The sequence below is a fragment of the Salvelinus alpinus genome, chromosome 11 (assembly GCF_045679555.1).
Source record: "Salvelinus alpinus chromosome 11, SLU_Salpinus.1, whole genome shotgun sequence".
Taxonomy (NCBI): Eukaryota; Metazoa; Chordata; class Actinopteri; order Salmoniformes; family Salmonidae; genus Salvelinus; species Salvelinus alpinus.
In genome coordinates this window covers 20,493,061-20,516,198 of record NC_092096.1, presented here as the reverse complement: position 1 = coordinate 20,516,198, position 23,138 = coordinate 20,493,061, and the positions used below count along the sequence as shown (strand labels likewise).

General features: G+C 42.9%; 1 protein-coding gene across 1 annotated transcript in view; it reads right to left on the bottom strand.

Moving 5' to 3' along the window:
• LOC139533716 (N-acylneuraminate cytidylyltransferase) overlaps positions 1 to 19,118 on the bottom strand; it is a 22,366-nt gene extending 3,248 nt beyond the window's left edge. Inside the window, exons 1-7 of the mRNA XM_071332028.1 lie at positions 18,533 to 19,118; positions 16,282 to 16,424; positions 15,628 to 15,783; positions 8,694 to 8,824; positions 8,224 to 8,318; positions 6,928 to 7,099; positions 4,291 to 4,456 (exon numbers count right to left, since the gene is read on the bottom strand). Coding sequence (XP_071188129.1) covers positions 4,291 to 4,456; positions 6,928 to 7,099; positions 8,224 to 8,318; positions 8,694 to 8,824; positions 15,628 to 15,783; positions 16,282 to 16,424; positions 18,533 to 18,753 — 1,084 coding nt within the window. The 5' untranslated portion in view covers positions 18,754 to 19,118. The remainder of the gene's footprint in view (positions 1 to 4,290; positions 4,457 to 6,927; positions 7,100 to 8,223; positions 8,319 to 8,693; positions 8,825 to 15,627; positions 15,784 to 16,281; positions 16,425 to 18,532) is intronic.
• Between the last annotated feature and the right edge of the window lie 4,020 nt (positions 19,119 to 23,138).

Sequence of the window (23,138 nt, the reverse complement as noted above, 5' to 3'; positions counted from 1 at the left end):
GATTATTTTCTATTCTCACGCACTCTAAGTATGTGCGTCACGCAAATACAAATATTGCCTGCGACGCTTTCAGATCATTATCCCCTGGTTACCCAAGTGGATGTGAGCTTTAAGGTAAATAAAACAAAACGTTGGCGTTTTAATACGACCCTTCTTCAAAACGAATTGTTCGTGGCTGAATTTCAAGCGAAGGTAGTTGAATTCTTAGAAAAAACAAGGACTCTGCAGAGGACCCCAGGTTTACATGGATGGCAACTAAAGGGTTAATCACAGACTTTACATCTTATTTTGCATCGGACCTCAATAAAGCCAGGAATCACAGAATCAAGTTATTGGAGAAAAAATATAAATCACTTCAACAAAACCAGAAAAGGGATTACTCAAATAATGTCAGCAATGATTTAAGGGTGGTTAAACTGGAACTGAATAATTTATTAAGGAGGAGAGCTGAGTTCATCATGCTGTCACGACTTCCGCCGAAGTTGGTGCCTCTCCTTGATCGGGCGGCGTTCGTCTTCACCGGCTTTCTAGCTGCCACTGATCCACGTTTCTTTTTCCATTTGTAATGTCTTGATTGTACACACCTGGTTCCCATTACGTTATTATTATTTCCCTATTTAACCCTCTGGTTCTCATTATGTTTTGTGCGTGATTGTTCCCGGTTCTGTGTTAGTCTGTTGTGTTAGGGTTTGTGAGCCCTGCGTGGATTAATTTTTTGCTGATTATTTTTCCAGAGAAAAAGTTCGTTATTTTACTCAGTTCTGTGTCCTGCGCCGTTCTCACCTCTGCACAACTAACACATGACACATGCATATAGAGTGAGGCAGAACTATAATTTTAATAGGAGCAAACCAAGCAGGCTTCTAGCCTTAAAATTGAAACAAGGTGAATCTTGTACTTCTATAGAATCTATTTAATCCCTAGTTAAAGGCTTTCTTTCTGACCCACAGGAAATGAATACAACATTTCAGTCTTTTTACCAGGAGTTACATAAATCTTCTACCCAGTTTGAACCAGACAAATGCAGTTTTTAGATCATCTTTATTTGCCCATATTGGAGAAGCAATCTGCAGATCTGGGGATCTCATTAGAGGAACTGGAGTCAGCACTGAAAGGTGCTAAAAAGGGTAAATCCCCTGTCCCGGATGGCATTCCACCTGAGCTGTTACTACATTATTGAGGCATTTTAGGACCAGTATTATTGGAGTAAATTCATTCGGCCATCGACAAGGGTTTTTCATGAGCATACTAACTCTACATTAATCTCTCTACTGCCAAAGAAAGGGAACGATCACAGAGTCTGTGCAAATTATCGTCTGATATATTTAATTCATTCAGACCAAAAATTGTATTGAAAAGTATTAGGATAAGTTGATTCACATGGACCAGTCAGGTTTTATGAAAGGTCTCCTTGCAGCTGATAATGTCAGATGATGAATGCATGTAATACATGAACCACAACAGCTGGACACAGATGCTGTTTCTAGATGCTGAGAAGGCTTTTGACAGGCTTGAATGGCAGTACTTGTGTGCTGTTTTGGAGAAATTTGGTTTGGGAAAGAATTTTATTGATATGGTTTGTGTGTTATATGCTAACCCTGTTGCTATGGTTTCTACTAATGGCATACACTTAAGTCCATTCCCTATTTTTCAGGGATGTAGACAAGATGGCCTATCCCCAACGTTATTCATTTAGTCGCTAGAGCCTTTAGCCCAACATCTAAGGGGGGCTTCTCCTATACTGATTACATCCTCCTCTCATACCATATCACTATATGCAGACGATATTCTCCTATATCAAAATTCTATCTCATCTTTATTATCCACATTTGAAGAATTCAAATTGCTGTCCGGGTAAAAAATAAATTGGACAAAATCAGCATTAATGTTACTGAATGAAGCGGCCAAAAAAGTTTCACTTCCCTCAACAATTCCTATGAAAACACAGCTCATGTATTTGGGTATTAGTATGCAAACATCCCTGCAAGGTCTGGTGAAGTTTAATTATCAGAAGATTTATAAGGAAGTTGAACAGGATTTAACAGTTTGGGAGAAGTTGCCTGCTTCTTTAGAAACTAGGGCAGCTTCCATAAAGATGAATGTGTTGCTACGTATTAGTTTCCTGAGCATGATGATCCCCCTCCCTCCACCAGTAGAATATTGGGGAAGGATTGATAAACGTATACCTAAATACCTTTGGAATGGCAAATATCCAAAGATTAGGTTTGAGGTGTTACAATGACAGAGGTGGATGGTGGACTTGCATTACCAAATGTTTGTATTTACCACCAGTCTCACCAGTCTTTCCAGTTACTCCACTTAGATCATGGTTTGATCAGTCTACATCAGTCTCTTGGAGAACTATTGAGGAAGAACTTGTTTCACCTACTAGATTGCAAGATGTGTTATTCTGTGGTATATCTAATAAGACATGCATGTTGTATTTTGGTCCGATCATTTCTAATACCATAGAGAATTTTAGGAAGGTTGAGAAGGGTGTAGATGGTAACTGGAAGTGGCATCTCCATACCCCTCTATGGCATAACAAGGCTATTACTTCTGGTAATAAACCGTTGGACACTAGAGCCTGGTCTCCAAAAGGGGTCAATAATCTAGGGGATATATTCAACTCCAAGGGTCATGTTAGTTTGGAGGAACTTAGTTTTCGTTTTGATTTGCCAGGGTCGTCATTCTTCTATATCTTCAACTACGGTCAGTGCTTCGTGCATATGGGGTTCCATGGGGTACAAGTTTGGGAAGGCACCCGGTGATAGTGGATTTTTACATTCCAGGGGGGGGGGGGGGGGGGGTATGTTTGGAAAGGGTGGGATGGTGTGTAAATAAAATAAGTACAAGGGGGAAAAGTGTAATGTTATTTTTATGATTGAATCGCCCTTGTGACCCACATAAAAAATAAAAAGAGAGAAATGGAGGGGTGAGAGGAGAGAAATGGAGGGGTGAGAAGAGATAAATAAGGAGGTGGGAAACAGGGAATGAGGAGATACTGTTCCATAACAAGGCATAATGTGGTCACCTTGACAATCACAATCAGGTTCAACTGGTTCAAACTTCACTGTTGACATTTAATCTCTGATAGTTTCATTGATACGTGGTTATCAAACACCCCTGCTATGGTCACATTCCTGAGAGAAATCAAGCCTATTATACCTGACATTTTCAACCTCCCTGTCTGAGTCTGTAATATAAACACTGCCTGGTATGGCAACTGCTCAGCCTCTGACCGCAAGGCACTACAGAGGGTAGTGTGTACAGCCCAGTACATCACTGGGGCCAAGCTTCCTGCCATCCAGGACCTCTATTTTTTATTTTATTTTAACTAGGCAAGTCAGTTAAGAACAAATTCTTATTTTCAATGACAGCCTAGGAACAGTGGGTTAACTGCCTTGTTCAGGGGCAGAACGACAGATTTTTACCTTGTCAGCTCGGGGATTCGCTCTTGCAACCTTTCGGTTACAAGTCCAACACTCTAACCACTAGGCTACCTGCAGCCCAAATATACCAGGTGGTGTCAGAGGAAGGCCCTAAACATTGCCAAAGACTCCAGCCACCCCCGTCATAGACTGTTCTCTCTGCTACCGCATGGCAAGCGGTACCGGAGTGCCAAGTCTAGGTCCAAGAGGCTTCTAAACAGCTTCTACCCCCAAGCCATAAGACTCCTGAAAATCTAATCAAATTGCTACCCAGACTATTTGCATTGCCCCCCCCCCCCCCCCTCTCTTTTACACTGCTGCTACTCTCCGATATTATCTATGCATAGTCACTTTAATAACTCTACCTACATGTACATATTACCTTGACTAACCGGTGACTCTGTACTGGTACCCCCTGTATATAGCCTCGCTATTGTTATTTTACTGCTGTTCTTTAATTATTTGTTACTTTTATTTCTTATTCTTATATTTATTTATTATAACTGCATAGTTGGTTAAGGGCTTGTATGTCATAATTTCACTGTAAGGTTATACCTGTTGTATTCGGCGCATGTGACAAAATAAAATTAGATTTGATTTCCATCTCAGAAGGGCTCCAAATAAATACCTTAACACGCTTTGATTGACATGAACGCACAAGTATTACTCAAAATAGAATGTTAAGAACCTTGAGATTCCACGATATTACAAACTGTACTATAAAACTAAAATGAATTAGTAATAGTAGTACTATTTGTAGTAGTAGCGGTTGTAGCATTTGTAGCAGTAGCAGCAGTAGTAGCAGCAGTAGTAGTAGTAGTAGTAGTAAATTGTTTATTGAAAAGAACAGTGAGTTTACCCATATAGGCGACCTCCTTCCAGTCCAGATCCTTGTCGTCCATCATGGCTTTGACTTCACACTGGATGTCCTTGCCCAGCTGTCTGACCTCGCAGCCTGTCCTCTGGGATAGATTGTCAGCCAGGGCTTTGGTCAGAAGGTCCTCACTGGACGAGATCAGGATCACCTGGAGGAGACAGAATAAAACAAATGTTTATGCTCTGTGTTTTCTATGTGAGCTCTGTTTAATATGTAAGCTCTGTTTTGTATAGATGCTCTGTTTAATATGTGAGCTCTGTTTAGTATGGAAGCTCTGTTTAATATGTAAGCTCTGTTTTGTATGGAAGCTCTGTTTTGTATGGAAGCTCTGTTTTGTATGGAAGCTCTGTTTTGTATGGAAGCTCTGTTTTGTATGGAAGCTCTGTTTTGTATGGAAGCTCTGTTTTGTATGGAAGCTCTGTTTTGTATGGAAGCTCTGTTTTGTATGGAAGCTCTGTTTAATATGTGAGCTCTGTTTAGTATGGAAGCTCTGTTTTGTATGGAAGCTCTGTTTTGTATGGAAGCTCTGTTTTGTATGGAAGCTCTGTTTTGTATGGAAGCTCTGTTTTGTATGGAAGCTCTGTTTAGTATAGAAGCTCTGTTTTGTATGGAAGCTCTGTTTTGTATGGAAGCTCTGTTTTGTATGGAAGCTCTGTTTTGTATGGAAGCTCTGTTCTATGTATTGTACAGACTGAGTGTAATGAGGAAACATCAGTTCATATTCAGTTCAGAGTGATTAACACAATGTTTAACATACAGTATTTAGAGTTCTGTAATACAAATCATTCCCAGTGTTCTGTTTGTGACATTCAAGGTGCAGGTTGATGGTCACTAGACTTGATAGTGAATGCTATGGATTATTCTCTTATCTGTTGATAGTGATTGACACCAGACTGGAGGTACCAGGTCTGAGGACACTGATTATTCACTGTTGTATTGTATTGACATTGTGTGAACTCGGTTGATTCTGTAGCAGCTGGACAAGTCACTGCCTTTTGTTTTGTCTTCCTACAAGCCTCTGGGCTGGTGTTTACAGAACATTTGGTGCTGTCTGATTAGGATATAAAAGGTCTGTCTCCAAGAGGCTGGTGTTTACAGAACATTTGGTGCTGTCTGATTAGGATATAAAGGGTCTGTCTCCAAGAGGCTGGTGTTTACAGAGCATTTGGTGCTGTCTGATTAGGATATAAAGGGTCTGTCTCCCAAGATACATTTTCTCTGCTTATGGACTGGAGGTGTCTGTCTCCCTGTTGCAACTTGTAATAAACCAGATTTTTGATTGACTTTGATTGACTTTACAAATGACTGCTCTCCTTTTTGTTCACCTGGAAATTCATATTACAACATATACATTACAACATAGACAATACAACATAGACATTACAACATAGACATTACAACATAGACATTACAACATAGACAATACAACATAGACATTACAACATAGACAATACAACATAGACATTACAACATAGACAATACAACATAGACATTACAACATAGACATTACAACATAGACATTACAACATAGACATTACAACATAGACATTACAACATAGACAATACAACATAGACATTACAACATAGACATTACAACATAGACATTACAACATAGACATTACAACATAGACATTACAACATAGACAATACAACATAGACATTACAACATAGACATTACAACATAGACATTACAACATAGACAATACAACATAGACATTACAACATAGACAATACAACATAGACATTACAACATAGACAATACAACATAGACATTACAACATAGACAATACAACATAGACAATACAACATAGACATTACAACATAGACATTACAACATAGACAATACAACATAGACATTACAACATAGACATTACAACATAGACAATACAACATAGACATTACAACATAGACATTACAACATAGACAATACAACATAGACATTACAACATAGACATTACAACATAGACAATACAACATAGACAATACAACATAGACAATACAACATAGACATTACAACATAGACATTACAAATAGACAATACAACATAGACATTACAACATAGACATTACAACATAGACAATACATTAATTTGTGGTAGCAGTCGTTGTAAAATATAAAGTAACACCTGTCTGTCACTGTTTGATCTTTTAAAACACAATGAATGAATCACCAGTATTCATCACATTATCTTTGTATCTCCACTCCCTCTCTCTGCAGTGTGTGTGTGTTCTATATGTACAGTATCTGTACCTCCACCCCCTCTCTCTGCAGTGTGTGTGTGTTCTATATGTACAGTATCTGTACCTCCACCCCCTCTCTCTGCAGTGTGTGTGTGTACTATATGTTCTGTATGTACAGTATCTGTACCTCCACCCCCTCTCTCTGCAGTGTGTGTGTGTACTATATGTTCTGTATGTACAGTATCTGTACCTCCACCCCCTCTCTCTGCAGTGTGTGTGTGTACTATATGTTCTGTATGTACAGTATCTGTACCTCCACCCCCTCTCTCTGCAGTGTGTGTGTGTACTATATGTTCTGTATGTACAGTATCTGTACCTCCACCCCCTCTCTCTGCAGTGTGTGTGTGTACTATATGTTCTGTATGTACAGTATCTGTACCTCCACCCCCTCTCTCTGCAGCATGCGGATACCCATAGTATCTCTGGTGTTGACTGAGATCATCTCCTCTCCAGAGACAGAGATGAGGACGCGGCCGTCAGTCAGACAGCCGGAGACGTTACACAGCAGCAGACGCACCACCTCAGGCTTGTCCAGACCAAAGTAACCAAACCTGGAGAGGAACAACACACACAGGGAAATACATCTCAGGCTTGTCCAGACCAAAGTAACCAAACCTGGAGAGGAACAACACACACAGGGAAATACACCTCAGGCTTGTCCAGGCCAAAGTAACCAAACCTGAACAGGAACAACACACACAGGGAAATACATCTCAGGCTTGTCCAGACCAAAGTAACCAAACCTGGAGAGGAACAACACACACAGGGAAATACACCTCAGGCTTGTCCAGACCAAAGTAACCAAACCTGGAGAGGAACAACACACACAGGGAAATACACCTCAGGCTTGTCCAGACCAAAGTAACCAAACCTGGAGAGGAACAACACACACAGGGAAATACACCTCAGGCTTGTCCAGACCAAAGTAACCAAACCTGGAGAGGAACAACACACACAGGGAAATACACCTCAGGCTTGTCCAGACCAAAGTAACCAAACCTGGAGAGGAACAACACACACAGGGAAATACACCTCAGGCTTGTCCAGACCAAAGTAACCAAACATGGACAGGAACAACACACACAGGGAAATACACCTCAGGCTTGTCCAGGCCAAAGTAACCAAACCTGAACAGGAACAACACACACAGGGAAATACATTTGGACAACCACTCCTCTGTGTTACAGCATTGTTCATTGGGTTGCTTTACCACAAAATCTAATGATATTTAAAGTGCATTCAAATAAACACTTTCAGAGAGAGAGAGACAGAGGAGACAGAGAGAGAGAGAGAGAGAGAGAGAGACAGAGGAGACAGAGAGAGAGACAGAGGAGACAGAGAGGAGACAGAGAGAGAGAGGAGAGGAGACAGAGAGAGAGACAGAGGAGACAGAGAGGAGACAGAGAGAGAGAGAGAGACAGAGACAGAGGAGACAGAGAGGAGACAGAGAGAGAGAGACAGAGGAGACAGAGAGAGAGACAGAGGAGACAGAGAGAGAGAGAGAGACAGAGGAGACAGAGAGCGAGACAGAGGAGACAGAGAGGAGACAGAGAGAGAGAGAGAGACAGAGGAGACAGAGAGAGAGACAGAGAGGAGACAGAGACAGAGGTGGTTCGGAGTGAATGACTTGAACAGAGAGTGAACTTGAAATTTTAAGTCAGAGATTTCAGACTACCTCAGTACTCTCTGTTCTGCCACGGGCCAGTCGATATCCACATCAATATCCACACTGTACTCTGGCAGCATCTCATAGTAAGCCCACTTCCCCCCCTGAGAAAGACAACAACACAAAGGGCATTTCTATTAGCATTCAAAACACCAGTTGACAATATAATATCTAGTAGTATCACAGATCAGTCCATCTCTCAGTGTGTAGGTTGTTTCTAGTCAGGCTCACGTCCACTGAATGAATAAACGTTATTGATCCCCTGAGGGGAATAGGGTTCACCACCAGCAACAGACATACACATCAGGGCCTGTATTCATAAAGCATCTCAGAGTAGGGCTGCTGATCTAGGATCAGGTCCTCCCTGTCCATATAGACGTATTCATAATGATTGAAAAGGGAAAACTGATCCTAGACCAGCACTCCTATCCTGAGACGCTTTGTGACTATGGGCCCTGATGGGGTATAGTGCCAGTTACCTGCAGGCCTCTCTCTATCGTCGCTCTGGTATAAATGTAGAAAGATCCATTCTCACACAGCTCTCCATCCCAGTCCTGTCTCCGGGGCCTGTTAGACGGGTCTAAGTTCAGAGACTGGGTGGCTACACTACCTGAACAGGAGAGAGAACACATAGTCAATGTTATAGGTTATAACTAGAAACCAGACTACTTCCTGGTCAGGAGAAAAACTCATTTGTCTAAACACCCCTCATCTCTCTATTGTGATACACAGTGATTAGTGGTGGATGGAGTTACTTCCATGTAATGTGCTTGTGAAAGGTACTATATTTACAGTTGAAGTCGGAAGTTTACATACACCTTAGCCAAATACATTTAAATACAGTTTTTCAAAATTCCTGATATTTAATCCAAGTAAAAATTCCCTGTCTTAAGTCAGTTAGGATCACCACTTTATTTTAGGAATGTGAAATGTCAGAATAATAGTAGAGATAATTATTTATTTCAGCTTTAATTTCTTTCATCACATTCCCAGTGGGTCAGAAGTTTACATAAACTCAATTAGTATCTGGCAGCATTGCCTTTAAATTGTTTAACTTGGGTCAAACGTTTCGGGTAGCCTTCCAGAAGCTTCCCACAATAAGTTGGGTGAATTTTGGCCCATTCCTCCTGACAGAGCTGGTGTAACTGAGTCAGGTTTGTAGGCCTCCTTGCTCGCACAAGCTTTTTCAGTTCTGCCCACAAATTTTCTATGGGATTGAGATCAAGGCTTTGTGATGGCCAATCCAATACCTTAACTTTGTTGTCCTTAAGCCATTTTGCCACAACTTTGGAAGTATGCTTGGGGTCATTGTCCATTTGGAAGACCCATTTACGACCAAGCTTTAACTTCCTGACTGATGTCTTGAGATGTTGCTTCAATATATCCACATAATTTTCCTACCTCATGATGCCATCTATTTTGTGAAGTGCACCAGTCCCTCCTGCAGAAAAGCACCCCCACAACATGATACTGCCACCCCCGTGCTTCACGGTTGGGATGGTGTTCTTTGGCTTGCAAGCCTCCCCCTTTTTCCTCCAAACATAACGATGGTCATTATGGCCAAACAGTTCTATTTTTGTTTCATCAGACCAGAGGACATTTCTCCAAAAAATACGAGCTTTGTCCCCATGTGCAGTTGCAAACCATAGTCTGGCTTTTTTATGGCGGTTTTGGAGCAGTGGCCTCTTCCTTGCTGAGCGGCCTTTCAGGTTATGTCAATATAGGTGTAACGGCTGTCGCTCTCCTCATCCTCAGATGAGGTGAGGAGAGAAGGATCTTCAGACCAAAACGCAGCTTCAGGGAAATAAGCCATCTTTATTACAAATACGACGGCCACTAAACAAAACAAAACACTTTCAAAACTTACACAAAATAACAAAACGTAACGAACGGAACCTGAACATAAACTTACATAACTAAACATAAACTTACGTACAGGAAAACAGACGACATCGAAACGAAACGAAACAAACAAACGCTACAGTCCCATGTGGTACGAACAGACATACGGACACAGGAGACAATCACCCACAAACAAACAGTGAGAATGCCCTACCTAAATATGACTCTTGATTAGAGGAAAACGCAAACCACCTGCCTCTAATCAAGAGCCATACCAGGCAAACCAAAACCAACATAGAAACGAATAACATAGACTGCCCACCCAAAACACATGCCCTGACCATAAACACATAAAAACAACATAAAACAGGTCAGGACTGTTACAGTACCCCCCCCTCAACCATAATCCATCCTAGCCCCCTCCCTTCAAGAATGTCCACCCTCTTACTTCCCCCACAAAATCCTCCTAATAACAAATCTAATAATGACAATACCGGGACAGAGAGATAAACCAAGACAGAGGGATAGATAAGACTATAGAGGTAGATAAAGATAGAGAGGGAGATCAGGATTGAGCTGCCCTTCAGCCTGAAAAGGCTAGATACCCAGAACTGCCCATCAGTCCAGAGCTGTCTCTCTGTCCGGAGCTGCCTTTCAGTCCGGAGTTGCCCCTCTATCCTGATCTCCCTCTCTATCTTTATCTACCTCTATAGTCTTATCTATCCCTCTGTCTTGGTTTATCTCTCTGTCCCGGTATTGTCATTATTAGATTTGTTATTAGGAGGATTTTGTGGGGGAAGTAAGAGGGTGGACATTCTTGAAGGGAGGGGGCTAGGATGGATTATGGTTGAGGGGGGGGTACTGTAACAGTCCTGACCTGTTTTATGTTGTTTTTATGTGTTTATGGTCAGGGCATGTGTTTTGGGTGGGCAGTCTATGTTATTCGTTTCTATGTTGGTTTTGGTTTGCCTGGTATGGCTCTTGATTAGAGGCAGGTGGTTTGCGTTTTCCTCTAATCAAGAGTCATATTTAGGTAGGGCATTCTCACTGTTTGTTTGTGGGTGATTGTCTCCTGTGTCCGTATGTCTGTTCGTACCACATGGGACTGTAGCGTTTGTTTGTTTCGTTTCGTTTCGTTTCGATGTCGTCTGTTTTCCTGTACGTAAGTTTATGTTTAGTTATGTAAGTTTATGTTCAGGTTGCGTCAACGTCGTTTTCTTATTTTGTAGTTTGGAAAGTGTTTTGTTTCGTTTCGTGTGCCATCGTAATTTATAATAAAGATGGCTTATTTCCCTGAGCCTGCGTTTTGGTCTGAAGATCCTTCTCTCCTCACCTCTTCCGAGGATGAGGAGAGCGTCACCCGTTACAGAATCACCCACCAACAAAATGTGACCAAGCGGTATGGGAATGCTCGACGGAGCAACAAGGACTTTTGGACTTGGGAGGAGATCCTGTCTGGTAGAGGACCCTGGGCGCAAACTGGAGAATATCGCTGCTCTCGTGAGAAGAGTGAGGCAGCCACAGCCCAGGAGCGGTGGTTTAAGGAGGCAGCTAGGAGACGTGGATGGAAGCCGGAGAATCAAGCTCGAAACCGGAATTATGAGGGGACACGTCTTGCACGGAAGCCCGAAAAGCCCGTGAGTAACTCCCAAAAATTTCTTGGGGGGGGGCTAAAGGGTAGTGGGCCAAGGGCAGGTAGGAGACCTGCGCCCACTTCCCAGGCTTACCGTGGAGAGCGGGAGTACGGGCAGGCGCCGTGTTACGCAGTAGAGCGCACGGTGTCTCCTGTACGAGTGCATAGCCCAGTGCGGGTTATTCCACCTCCCCGCACTGGTAGGGCTAGATTGAGTATTGAGCCAGGTGTCATGAGGCCGGCTCAACGCGTCTGGTCTCCAGTGCGTCTCCTCGGGCCGGCATACATGGCACCTGCCTTACGCATGGTTTCCCCGGTTCGCCTACATAGCCCGGTGCGGGTTATTCCACCTCCCCGCACTGGTCGGGCAACCGGGAGCATTCAACCAGGTAAGGTTGGGCAGGCTCAATGCTCAAGAGAGCCAGTACGCCTGCACGGTCCGGTATTTCCGGCGCCACCTCCCCGCCCCAGCCTAGTACCTACAGTGCCTACATTACGCACTAGGCTACCAGTGCATTTCCAGAGCCCTGTTCCTCCTCCACGCACTCTCCCTATAGTGCGTGTATCCAGTTCAGTGCCTCCAGTTCCGGCCCCACGCACTAAGCCACCTGTGCGTCTCCTAAGTCCTGTACACACTGTCACTTCTCCCCGTACTAGTCCTGAGGTGCGTGCCCTCAGCCAGGTGCCACCAGTGCCGGTACCACGCACCAGGTATAGAGTACGCTTTGAGAGTTCAGTGTGCCCTGTCCCTTCTCCACGCACTAGTAGGAAGGTGCTTATCATTAGCCCGGTGCCTCCAGTTCCGGCACCACGCACCAGGTCTACAGTGCGCCGTATCCGGCCAGAGCCATCCGTCTCCCCAGCGCCATCTGAGCCATCCGTCTCCCCAGCGCCATCTGAGCCATCCGTCTCCCCAGCGCCATCTGAGCCATCCGTCTCCCCAGCGCCATCTGAGCCATCCGTCTCCCCAGCGCCATCTGAGCCATCCGTCTCCCCAGCGCCATCTGAGCCATCCGTCTCCCCAGCGCCATCTGAGCCATCCGTCTGCCAGGAGCCTGCAAAGCCGCCCGTCTGCCATGAGCCTGCAAAGCCGCCCGTCTGCCATGAGCCTACAGAGCCATCCGCCAGACAGGAGCCGCTAGAGCCGCCCGCCAGACAGGATCTGCCAGAGCCGCCAACCAGACAGGATCTGCCAGAGCCGCCAACCAGACAGGATCTGCCAGAGCCGCCAACCAGACAGGATCTGCCAGAGCCGCCAACCAGACAGGATCTGCCAGAGCCGCCAACCAGACAGGATCTGCCAGAGCCGCCAGCGAGCCATGAGCAGCCAGAGCCGTCAGCGAGCCATGAGCAGCCAGAGCCGTCAGCGAGCCATGAGCAGCCAGAGCCGTCAGTGAGCCATGAGCAGCCAGAGCCGTCAGTGAGCCATGAGCAGCCAGAGCCGTCAGTGAGCCATGAGCAGCCAGAGCCGTCAGTGAGCCATGAGCAGCCAGAGCCGTCAGCCTGCCATGAGCGTCGAGAGCCGTCAGCCTGCCATGAGCGTCGAGAGCCGTCAGCCTGCCATGAGCGTCGAGAGCCGTCAGCCTGCCATGAGCGTCGAGAGCCGTCAGCCTGCCATGAGCGTCGAGAGCCGTCAGCCTGCCATGAGCGTCGAGAGCCGTCAGTCTGCCATGAGCGTCGAGAGCCGTCAGCCTGCATGGACCTGCCAGAGCCGTCCAAACAGGACCTGCCAGAGTCCTTCAGCCGGGATCTGCCCCTTGTCCCGGTGTTGCCCCTTGTCCCGGTGTTGCCCCTTGTCCTGGTGCTGCCCCTTGTCCCGGTGCTGCCCCTTATTCCGGTGCTGGTCCTTATCCTGGTGCTGCCCCTTGTTCTGGTGCTGCCCCTTGTCCCGGTGCTGCCCCTTGTCCCGGTGCTAGCTGTTTATTTAGGGGAAGTTAGTGTTAGGGTGGTCAATAGAAGGGGTAGACAGAAGAGGGGAGTGACTATGGTGGTATGGGGACAGCGTCCTGAGCCGGAACCACCACCGTGGTCAACTGCCCACCCGGACCCTCCCCTGGACTTTGTGCTTGTGCGCCCGGCGTGCGCATCTTGAGGGGGGGGTACTGTAACAGTCCTGACCTGTTTTATGTTGTTTTTATGTGTTTATGGTCAGGGCATGTGTTTTGGGTGGGCAGTCTATGTTATTCGTTTCTATGTTGGTTTTGGTTTGCCTGGTATGGCTCTTGATTAGAGGCAGGTGGTTTGCGTTTTCCTCTAATCAAGAGTCATATTTAGGTAGGGCATTCTCACTGTTTGTTTGTGGGTGATTGTCTCCTGTGTCCGTATGTCTGTTCGTACCACATGGGACTGTAGCGTTTGTTTGTTTCGTTTCGTTTCGTTTCGATGTCGTCTGTTTTCCTGTACGTAAGTTTATGTTTAGTTATGTAAGTTTATGTTCAGGTTGCGTCAACGTCGTTTTCTTATTTTGTAGTTTGGAAAGTGTTTTGTTTCGTTTCGTGTGCCATCGTAATTTATAATAAAGATGGCTTATTTCCCTGAGCCTGCGTTTTGGTCTGAAGATCCTTCTCTCCTCACCTCTTCCGAGGATGAGGAGAGCGTCACCCGTTATAATAGGACTCGTTTAACTGTGAAAATAGATACTTTTGTACCTGTTTCCTCCAGCATCTTCACAAGGTCCTTTGCTGTTGTTCTGGGATTGATTTGTACTTTTTGCACCATAGTACATTAATCTCTAGGAGAAAGAACGCGTCTCCATCCTGAGCAGTATGACGGCTGCGTGGTCCCATGGTGTTTATACTTGCGTACTATTGTTTGCACAGATGAACGTGGTACCTTCAGGCATTTGGAAATTGCTCCCAAGGATGAACCAGACTTGTGGAGGTCTACAATTTATTTTCTGAGGTCATGGCTGATTTCTTTAGATTTTCCCATGATGTCAAGCAAAGAGGCACTGAGTTTGAAGGTAGTCTTTGAAATACATCCACAGGTACACCTCCAATTGACTCAAATGATGTAAATTAGCCTATCAGAAGCTTCTAAAGCCATGACATCATTTTCTGTTTTCCAAGCTGTTTAAAGGCACAGTCAAGTTAGTGTATATAAACTTCTGACCCACTAGAATTGTGATAGTGTGAATTATAAGTGAAATAATCTGTCTGTAAACAATTGTTGGAAAAATTACTTGTGTCATGCACAAAGTAGATGTCCTAACCGACTTATCAAAACTATAGTTTGTTAACAAGAAATTTGTGGAGTGGATGAAAAACAAGTTTTAATGACTCCAACCTAAGTGTATGTAAACTTCTGACTTCAACTGTACATGTTAGTCATTTAGCAGATGCTCTTATAAACACCTTTATCATTGAGCATTAGTTAGTCATTTAGCAGATGCTCTTATAAACACCTTTATCATTGAGCATTAATTAGCATCTTACATCAAGATATGATGTGTAGCTGTTTTCAAACACTAAATATCTAGGGCACTAGAGTTTTTCCTGGCTCTGGTCACATGGTCAGGACAAACTCCTGACCCTACTGATAAAGTGAGGGACAGTTTTTCCTCAGGCACAGTGTAGTGGAAAATGTTATAAGCTGTACACACTGTGTTCTTTCTCAAGGTTGGCATGTTCTGTAAACTGTCAGACAATGAGAATTGTTGTTTTGTGTTATTAAGTTGCGATGTGCTTATGGTTTGTTCACAGGGTGTGAGTCAAGCAGAAGAGGAACTAGATACAAGATAATAGCCTCCCTCACTCTCCCACCCTGATACTCATTCCTTGTATCTGTGTCTGCTTAGTCATGCTTAGGAAACTTGTGCAGCGGTATAAAGGACAAGTGAAGGGACTGACTCCTGACAGACCTGTACATTAAGTTGGAACCTCTCCAGTTAACTGATAATAAGTGTAAGGTCCTAAACATAACACACGTCTGTCCCGTACCTCCTTTCTTCACCTCCTGCCAGCGGAAGTGGTGTCGTCGGACCACGGAGAAGACGGACGTGAAGCCCTGCTTGGTGATCATCTCCAGGGCCTCCTTCAGGTGGAAGGGGTGCAGGCAGGGAGACGTGGCCTGGATGTGACAGATCACATCCACCTCTGGAGGAGGACAACACACAGCAGACTATGAGATACCAGAAGAGTATGAGAAACAGTATGAGATATGAATAATCTTGTATATGCTGCCACTGTTGTCAATTGAAGCTATGGAGTGGGTCCCACTTTATTGGGCTAATCCCTAATGTTGCCTCATAGATCACAATGAATAAGACTACATGGACAGGGTGGACCTGATCCTAGATCAGCATTCCTACTCTGAGATGCTTGATACATACCGTTCCAGAGCCTTAGCCAAGCTAGTGGCTAAACAAGTTCTGCATATATTACATTAACAGCTGACATCTATAACAAAGCGCTGCCAAACAGTCATTACAAAGATAGTGAAGCGTCACAGAGGGTGTGGTTCTGTCACAATAAAATATAACCAACATTGACATTGTTGCCACAGAGAATCCTCCTCACGCCTCCTCCCTCCTTGTCTCCTTCTCACAGCGCACATGAGGAATCAAGGAAATAAACTTGACATTCACCCCCTACCTGGGTTTAATCGGACGAATTCCTGGATGGTGTCGAGAGAGCTGGAGGAGTCTTTGGACACCTCTGGGCTCCTGCGGTGAACCTGAGCTCCCCATGCCTTGGCTACCTTCTCAATGTCATCATGGTCAGTTGATACCCACACACTGGGAAAAAGAAGGGGAGAAGTTGATTTATCAGGCTTTATAACATGTAGACTACATTAGTGCAATCCAGTCTTGTGTGGCCAAGCCCAAATCAGGGGGTTCATTCAGAGACTGTACACTAACTTTCAGACAAACTCTCTCAATAAGAATCTGACATGGGTATACATATTTATACAACAAACAGTTAATAATATATAGTTATGACCAGGAGTTAAAGTAGATGTGATTTCTTCCCAGTTTGGAACCTCCTATGTGTGAACATGTGAGTACTAAAACAATGTATGGGCCTAACAGGACCGGCTCTGGACGTTCTGCTGCCCTAGGCAAGACAAAAAAAATGCCACCCCCCTCCTTTCCCCCTAAACTAGAATAGTGTAATGCAGGGGTTGGCAATAGGTTTGGCCTTAGGACAGTTTTTTTCTCAGCTAATAGTCAGTAGAACAGAACGTAATAGAGGTCCCATTCATGATTAAACTACAAATTAAACAAATTTTAACACGTCTGCTTACTAGGCTATATAATGTCAATAACATATCCTAATATTTTCAATCTGATTACACTGATAAAATCACAAATGTCTCTATTCAATTATTTTGTTATTTTCCTTTGTGCGTTGATTAGGGTAAAACAGCTTGCAATCAAGACAAAATGTCACTGAAAAAGTTTCAAAAGAAAGGTGAAAATGCAAATAGAAGTTTCAGGGAAGAATGGACATAGGAATAGGTATTCTTACCATATTTCTCCTATATCAAACCAGAGTGTCTTGTTTGCAACGAAACGGTTACTGTTTGCAAATCATTAAATATTAGACATCCTTATGAATCTAAGCATGGCAGTTTCAAAAGAGACCTTTCCACCCAGACAGAGCCTTGACCGAAGTAGAAACATGTAAGCTTTAACTGCTGGCTACTCATCCGTTGCTTAACTCAACAACAGAATTGCTTCCCTAAAAGCTGCCTGAGTTTAAACATATACTCTTTTCAGAAAGTGAAAAGCTCAATTAATAGGGATAAAATAGCCAAGTATCATTGTTTTGGGGCAGAATAATGTGAGGTGTTATGTTTTGTTGGATATGCGTCTTGGTCAGTTTAACTCGGGAAATGCCGCCCTTGTCAAATTACCGCTCTAGGTGTGCTGGTGTTGTGCCGAAAATCTCCCCCCAGACAGAATTCTCCCCCCTGTGCGTTCTTCACTGCTGCGACTTACTTGCTAGTTGAGATTTCTGCTCTTCACTCCGTTGTCAGTTTAGCCGACATTTCACTGATCTTAGTAGCAGAAAGCATTTTTGTCTGCAGTTTATTTTGTATTAGTCTATAAATAAATCTCTTTGTCAAAATTCGTCATCTCTCCCATGTCTTATTCGACTAGTATTTTTTAAAGTGTAAGGATAATAATTCAGCCATAGTTGTTCTGAAATGTTTATTGCTTGCCAACATTTTACTCCCTCTATGTTTAATATAACACACATACATTAATTATTCATTTCGGTTGTCTATCCTGACGTGAAGTTTATTCGATAGAAAGTATTTGACTCTAGCCACAAAAGTAAGGAAATTAGAAGGGTGGGGGGATTCTGACAGGGGGAGATTTCTGGCACACCGGCCGTGGGTCCTAATCATATACTGTAATTCTATTTAGAATCCCTATTAATTCAATAGCATCTCTGTGGGCCTAGTCATAAAGATTTGTCATTTGACTTTTAAAATGTATTACCTTTTATTGTGGCATAAACACAACCAGTCATGGTGTTTTCATCTGATTGTCAAACAATCATAATCAAATGGCTCCTTTACAAGGCTACCTGCGCACGTTCATCCACTCGCAACATATTTCCAACCTCCAAACAGTGGTGAATGGAAAGAGAGACATCTGTTACACAAAACACCAAAAAGTGTATTGACATTGGCAAGTCTTACTGTACTTTCTCCCTCGGTTATGACAGATGCATCATAGGCAGCATTGACTATCACTAATAAACAATAATAACATGCATTTGGTGCAGCTAACTAACGTTACTATTAACAAAGGCGTCGGAGCAAGTCCATATACCGTAGCTAGATTAGAAATACATTTGACCAAAAATGTACCGGTAACTGAATTAACGTTACCTGTCAAACTGTTTGGAGTCCACTGCAGCTCTCAGAACCCATCCAATGAGCGGGACACCGGCGAGAACTTTGATATTCTTCAGGGGGATCCCCTTACTGCCTCCCCTCGCGAGGATCAGGGCTGCGATGTGTCTCTTCTCACCGCTGTCTTTAATAACCTTTGCTTTTCTGTCTCCCACATCTTCGATGCCCGATAGAGTACGTTTTTTTGCAGCAGCCATTGAAAGGATCAGTAGCCGGGTGGGCAGACAAGAGTCTTGCCAAGACGTGGCGGTAGTCTCAATGTAGCTAATAGCGGTAGCGATGGATAGCAGTCTTCTGAAGGATCTAGCACCTTCTTGCGTTCTAACTCACTGTAACTAGCTAGCTACGTACTTAGTTTACATGACCTACTACGGCTTACACTGTGTGAAGGAAATCCTACAAATGTTACATGTACACAGTAAAAAAAGAGAGGCGTAGACCTGCTAGCTTTACTCTGAGGTAATTTCAATAACGCTTCCTTTTGTTGCCATAGTAACAATTTCAGTTGAACTATTTACTGAATTTACTCTGGCAACGGTTTAACTGACAATGTCAAGAAAACGATCGCGCTTCAATGAGGGGATTCGATCATCTGACCCGGGTTTCCCAGGTCGGAGGAGTTTATTTTGGGTAAAACGTGATTGCATTCATTTTGGAACCGGGCTGTCTCCCGGGCGTGAGCCAGGTTCAAATGCCGTGTTCATGTGTTCGTCGGAACTAGAAAACTCTGAAATGTTCGACTTGCAAAACGGTTGAAAGTGACAGGTTTATAACTACAACCAGATAGCAAGTCGGAAATGTCAGAGTTTCCTTGTTCCGATTAGTATGTGAACGCGACAAAATTCGCTCAAACCCAGAGTGACGTAGCCTAGGCTAGATAAAGCACGTGGGGGAATGAGTCGGATTATGTGTTTTCACATGCAAAAATCATTGCTTTTTTATAAAAATAAAAACAACGCTTAATCTGCCTTCCCAATGAAAACTGGTTCGAAAATTCGAACATATATTTTATGGAAAAGAGATGTATGTTTCTGGACGATGCACCATGCTGCCTTGTTGACATATCTTTGATGTGCCGTGGAATCCCAAACCATGCCCTCACCCCTACAAACTCTCTGAGGGCACTCCACTGTCACGTGTTGCTGACTAAACTCCCAGAGAGTGATTAGGGTATCAATAGAGTACCACAGTATGAGTCATAATACCCATAAAACCTAGCGGTAAAACAAGGAAACGGTTCCAATCGTTTTTCCCCCCATTCATCTTTCCCATAGCGGATTTTAGAAACACTTAAAATAAGGGCTGTGTTTCATGTAGGCTTACCCTGGTATGACATTTTGATAACCGTGTGAATCTCGATAGGACAAGGTGACATTGATCAATATATTCGCCTGTATTTACCTCCCAGAAATGCTAATGATAGCTGGTAATGTGGCTATCATAAAGAACTACAAATGCCATGATGATCTGGACGAGACTGCCGAATCGATTAACTATCTAATGTTAGCTAAATGTAGTGATGAATAAATTGGCTAAATATCTTTCAATTGACAATTATGTGAACCATGGACATCACCAGGACCTGGCTGATTTTGGGTCAGTCCCAAATATTTTCCTCTGCTGCTGCAATGGTGTAAAATAAATTGTACCACTTAGTTCATAGAGCTTTGATTAGGTGAAGCTTCCAAAGTCATCCAATCGTTATAATCAGGGGTGCTGGTGCGGTGCTATGTCTCGCTATATCACTTAATGATTAATTAGTATTTTACATAACAAACCGAATATAATAGCATGATAATGTCAGGCTACTGTTATAAAAAAAATGACAATGTAGGATGATTGTGCTGAAATGTTTTTTTCTTCTCATGCTGTGGTTGTGTTTAACTCCATCTGCTCTAAAATTCAATTAGTTAGGCCGGTTAGCCATCCTTACATCATTCAAGAAACTCTAAATGCATATTCCCATGAAACTGATTGGGATTAAATGGTTGACTGCATGCAGCAGGGCCGTTTCACCTGTAAAATGTGAAGAATTATCATTCACGATTGATACTGATGATGGCCTAATTTATGATAAGGTAGGCCTAATTTGCTGTTTTAGGATTGAAAATATATAAAATGTTCCTTTCGCCACTTACAGTATGTGTAGGCATAGGCAATCATGCAATTTGGATGATGCATTGTATGTATATTTTAATTAACCAATAGGCTTCATGTCGTACAAACTTTCATTCAGAAATGATGGCTTAATAGGGCTCCTAACAAAATACCACTACACCACTGGTTATAATAAATGTCAAGACATGTGGTCAACTGATAATTCCAGCACCGTTTTGATTGGAACAGTCATTTCGCTGCTTTGAGACAAGAATGGGCACTCATCTTGATAAATCAATCAATGTCAGATTTCACCGAATCTCCGTTTGGATATGTGGTTATAATTAGGCTTGGAAATGTTAGCTAAGTTGATGTGAGTGCTCATGATCATTAGTCTCGCAATTTAAAGCAATGCAGATCTTCTCTACACACACATTAGGCCTATAACCTACCTGATACGCTTCCCTGATGTTTTCCTGAACTTTCCAAGACTTTTCTGATGCATTTCAGTCACTTTGGCTACTGATGCGAATACACATTTGTACACTTTTACCATAGGCTATTCAAGTCATTTGACATGTGTTTTTATTGTTTTAAAAGTTCATACGGCCGACATCGTTTCAATAACAATATAGCTGAAACCACTATTGGCTTCATTGATTTACTGAATTGATTCTCGTAATTGTAGGCTACTTGTTGATAGATTATTATTTTAAATATTATTTTAACAGTAGGTCTAACTACACAATAACGTCATATGGGGCTACAAACCACAATCGATTGAATTAATAATAAGAAGTGTTGATTAATTTATTTGGCCTTGAAAGAAAACAGCGCTGCAGGAAGGGATGCTGGAAGTGCTGCAGATAAATTGAAATACATTTGCCAAATTAAATAATTACTCCTCTATAAATAAATTAAATAATTTCAAATAATACACCAGCATAATTTAGCCACAGAGGATCAAAAGCTTTATTGCTTTAGATTGTGTTTTGTTTGTCACATTATGAGCTCATAGGCCGAGTCTAGGCTGTACAGTCAGGAATCCTGCAATTGGGCATCTCGCTCGGCAAATATAAAAGAGCTGATTGTTGAGTTGTGGCTGTCAATAAACTGGAAAGATGGTGGACTATAATTTCCTACTCATATTGTAGCTGTAAAATCTGTCTATCCACTATTTTCATTGGCCTATGCTGTTGGTTGCATTTAAGTTCGTTTTGTTGATCTCAGTCTGTAAATGTCAGAGTAGCTTGTCATTTCGATGTGGTATAAATAAATATTATTGTAATGTCTCCAGTCATGTAGAATTGCAGGAAAGGATTTTAGAAAAGGCTAGTTTTTTCTCGGACCCACAAACCCCTCAGCCACGAATTTGATGAAACTCTGGTGACAGTCCTGCTGTGAACTGTCTTGTGCAAATTAGCAAAGGTGTCAGCTAGAGACGACGTGCAGGGGCCTGCAGGGATTTGTAGTCTTGCATGATGTCTGTCTACTTTAATGCTAAATAGCATTTTTGAATCTGAGAGTAAAAAGAGACAAATATATTGATCAAAGTCACCTTGACCGAGAGAGATTTACATGGTTATCAAAACTGCATGCCATGGTAAGCCTACACGAAACACAACCCTTATTTTAAGTGTTAAAAAAATTCTCTATGAGAAAAATGTCCCTGTTTGACCGCTAGGTTTTATGAGTGTATGAATTCTATTTAACTAGGCAAGTCAGTTAAGAACAAATTCTTATTTACAATGACAGCCTTCTTCAGGGGCAGAACGACAGATGTTTACCTTGTCAGCTCAGGGATTCAATTTAGCAACTTTTTGGTTACTGGCCCAACGCTCTAACCACTAGGATACCTGCCGCCCCAATGTGGGGCTCTATAAACCCATCAATTTTGGGACACACTCCTTACTTGAATGAGTCAATTCATGTTCCAATTTGAAATAATAAAACGAGCATGAAATTCTAACTAACAAATTCCCCCTGTCGTTTTACAAGATACAATCCTAAATAACAGTTAACCATTTAATTTGGGAGGTATTTCATCTTTTACATGTGTCAAGTCTCGAAATCCGACAAACAAATTCACGTGGAATTTTATTAGGCACGCCTCTCCATTCTTTTGTGTGAAATTGTACATAGTAAAAAAATAACACATGGGATTCCACTTCGCTTTTAAACTGGCAGCATTGCTGGTTCGGTGGAAGTGGTTATCGGAGGGTCTTATCAAAGATTTGTATAACTAACCCAAGATAGACCACAGCCTGTCCTTTCCAATGGGAACAAATGAGTCATAGTGGGCAAAACAGGTAAGGAGGGGGGCTGAGTCAAGCACGAGCTAGCGCATTCTAGCAGACATTTGGATATTTCCTTTAGAGAACGCCTACTCTGTGAGGTGTGCAATAACTCAATTCGCCCATTCACTCCTTCAAAACAACGCAATGTTGTAAAACTTTGGCAAAGGGTAAAATCTACAAAACTTAGT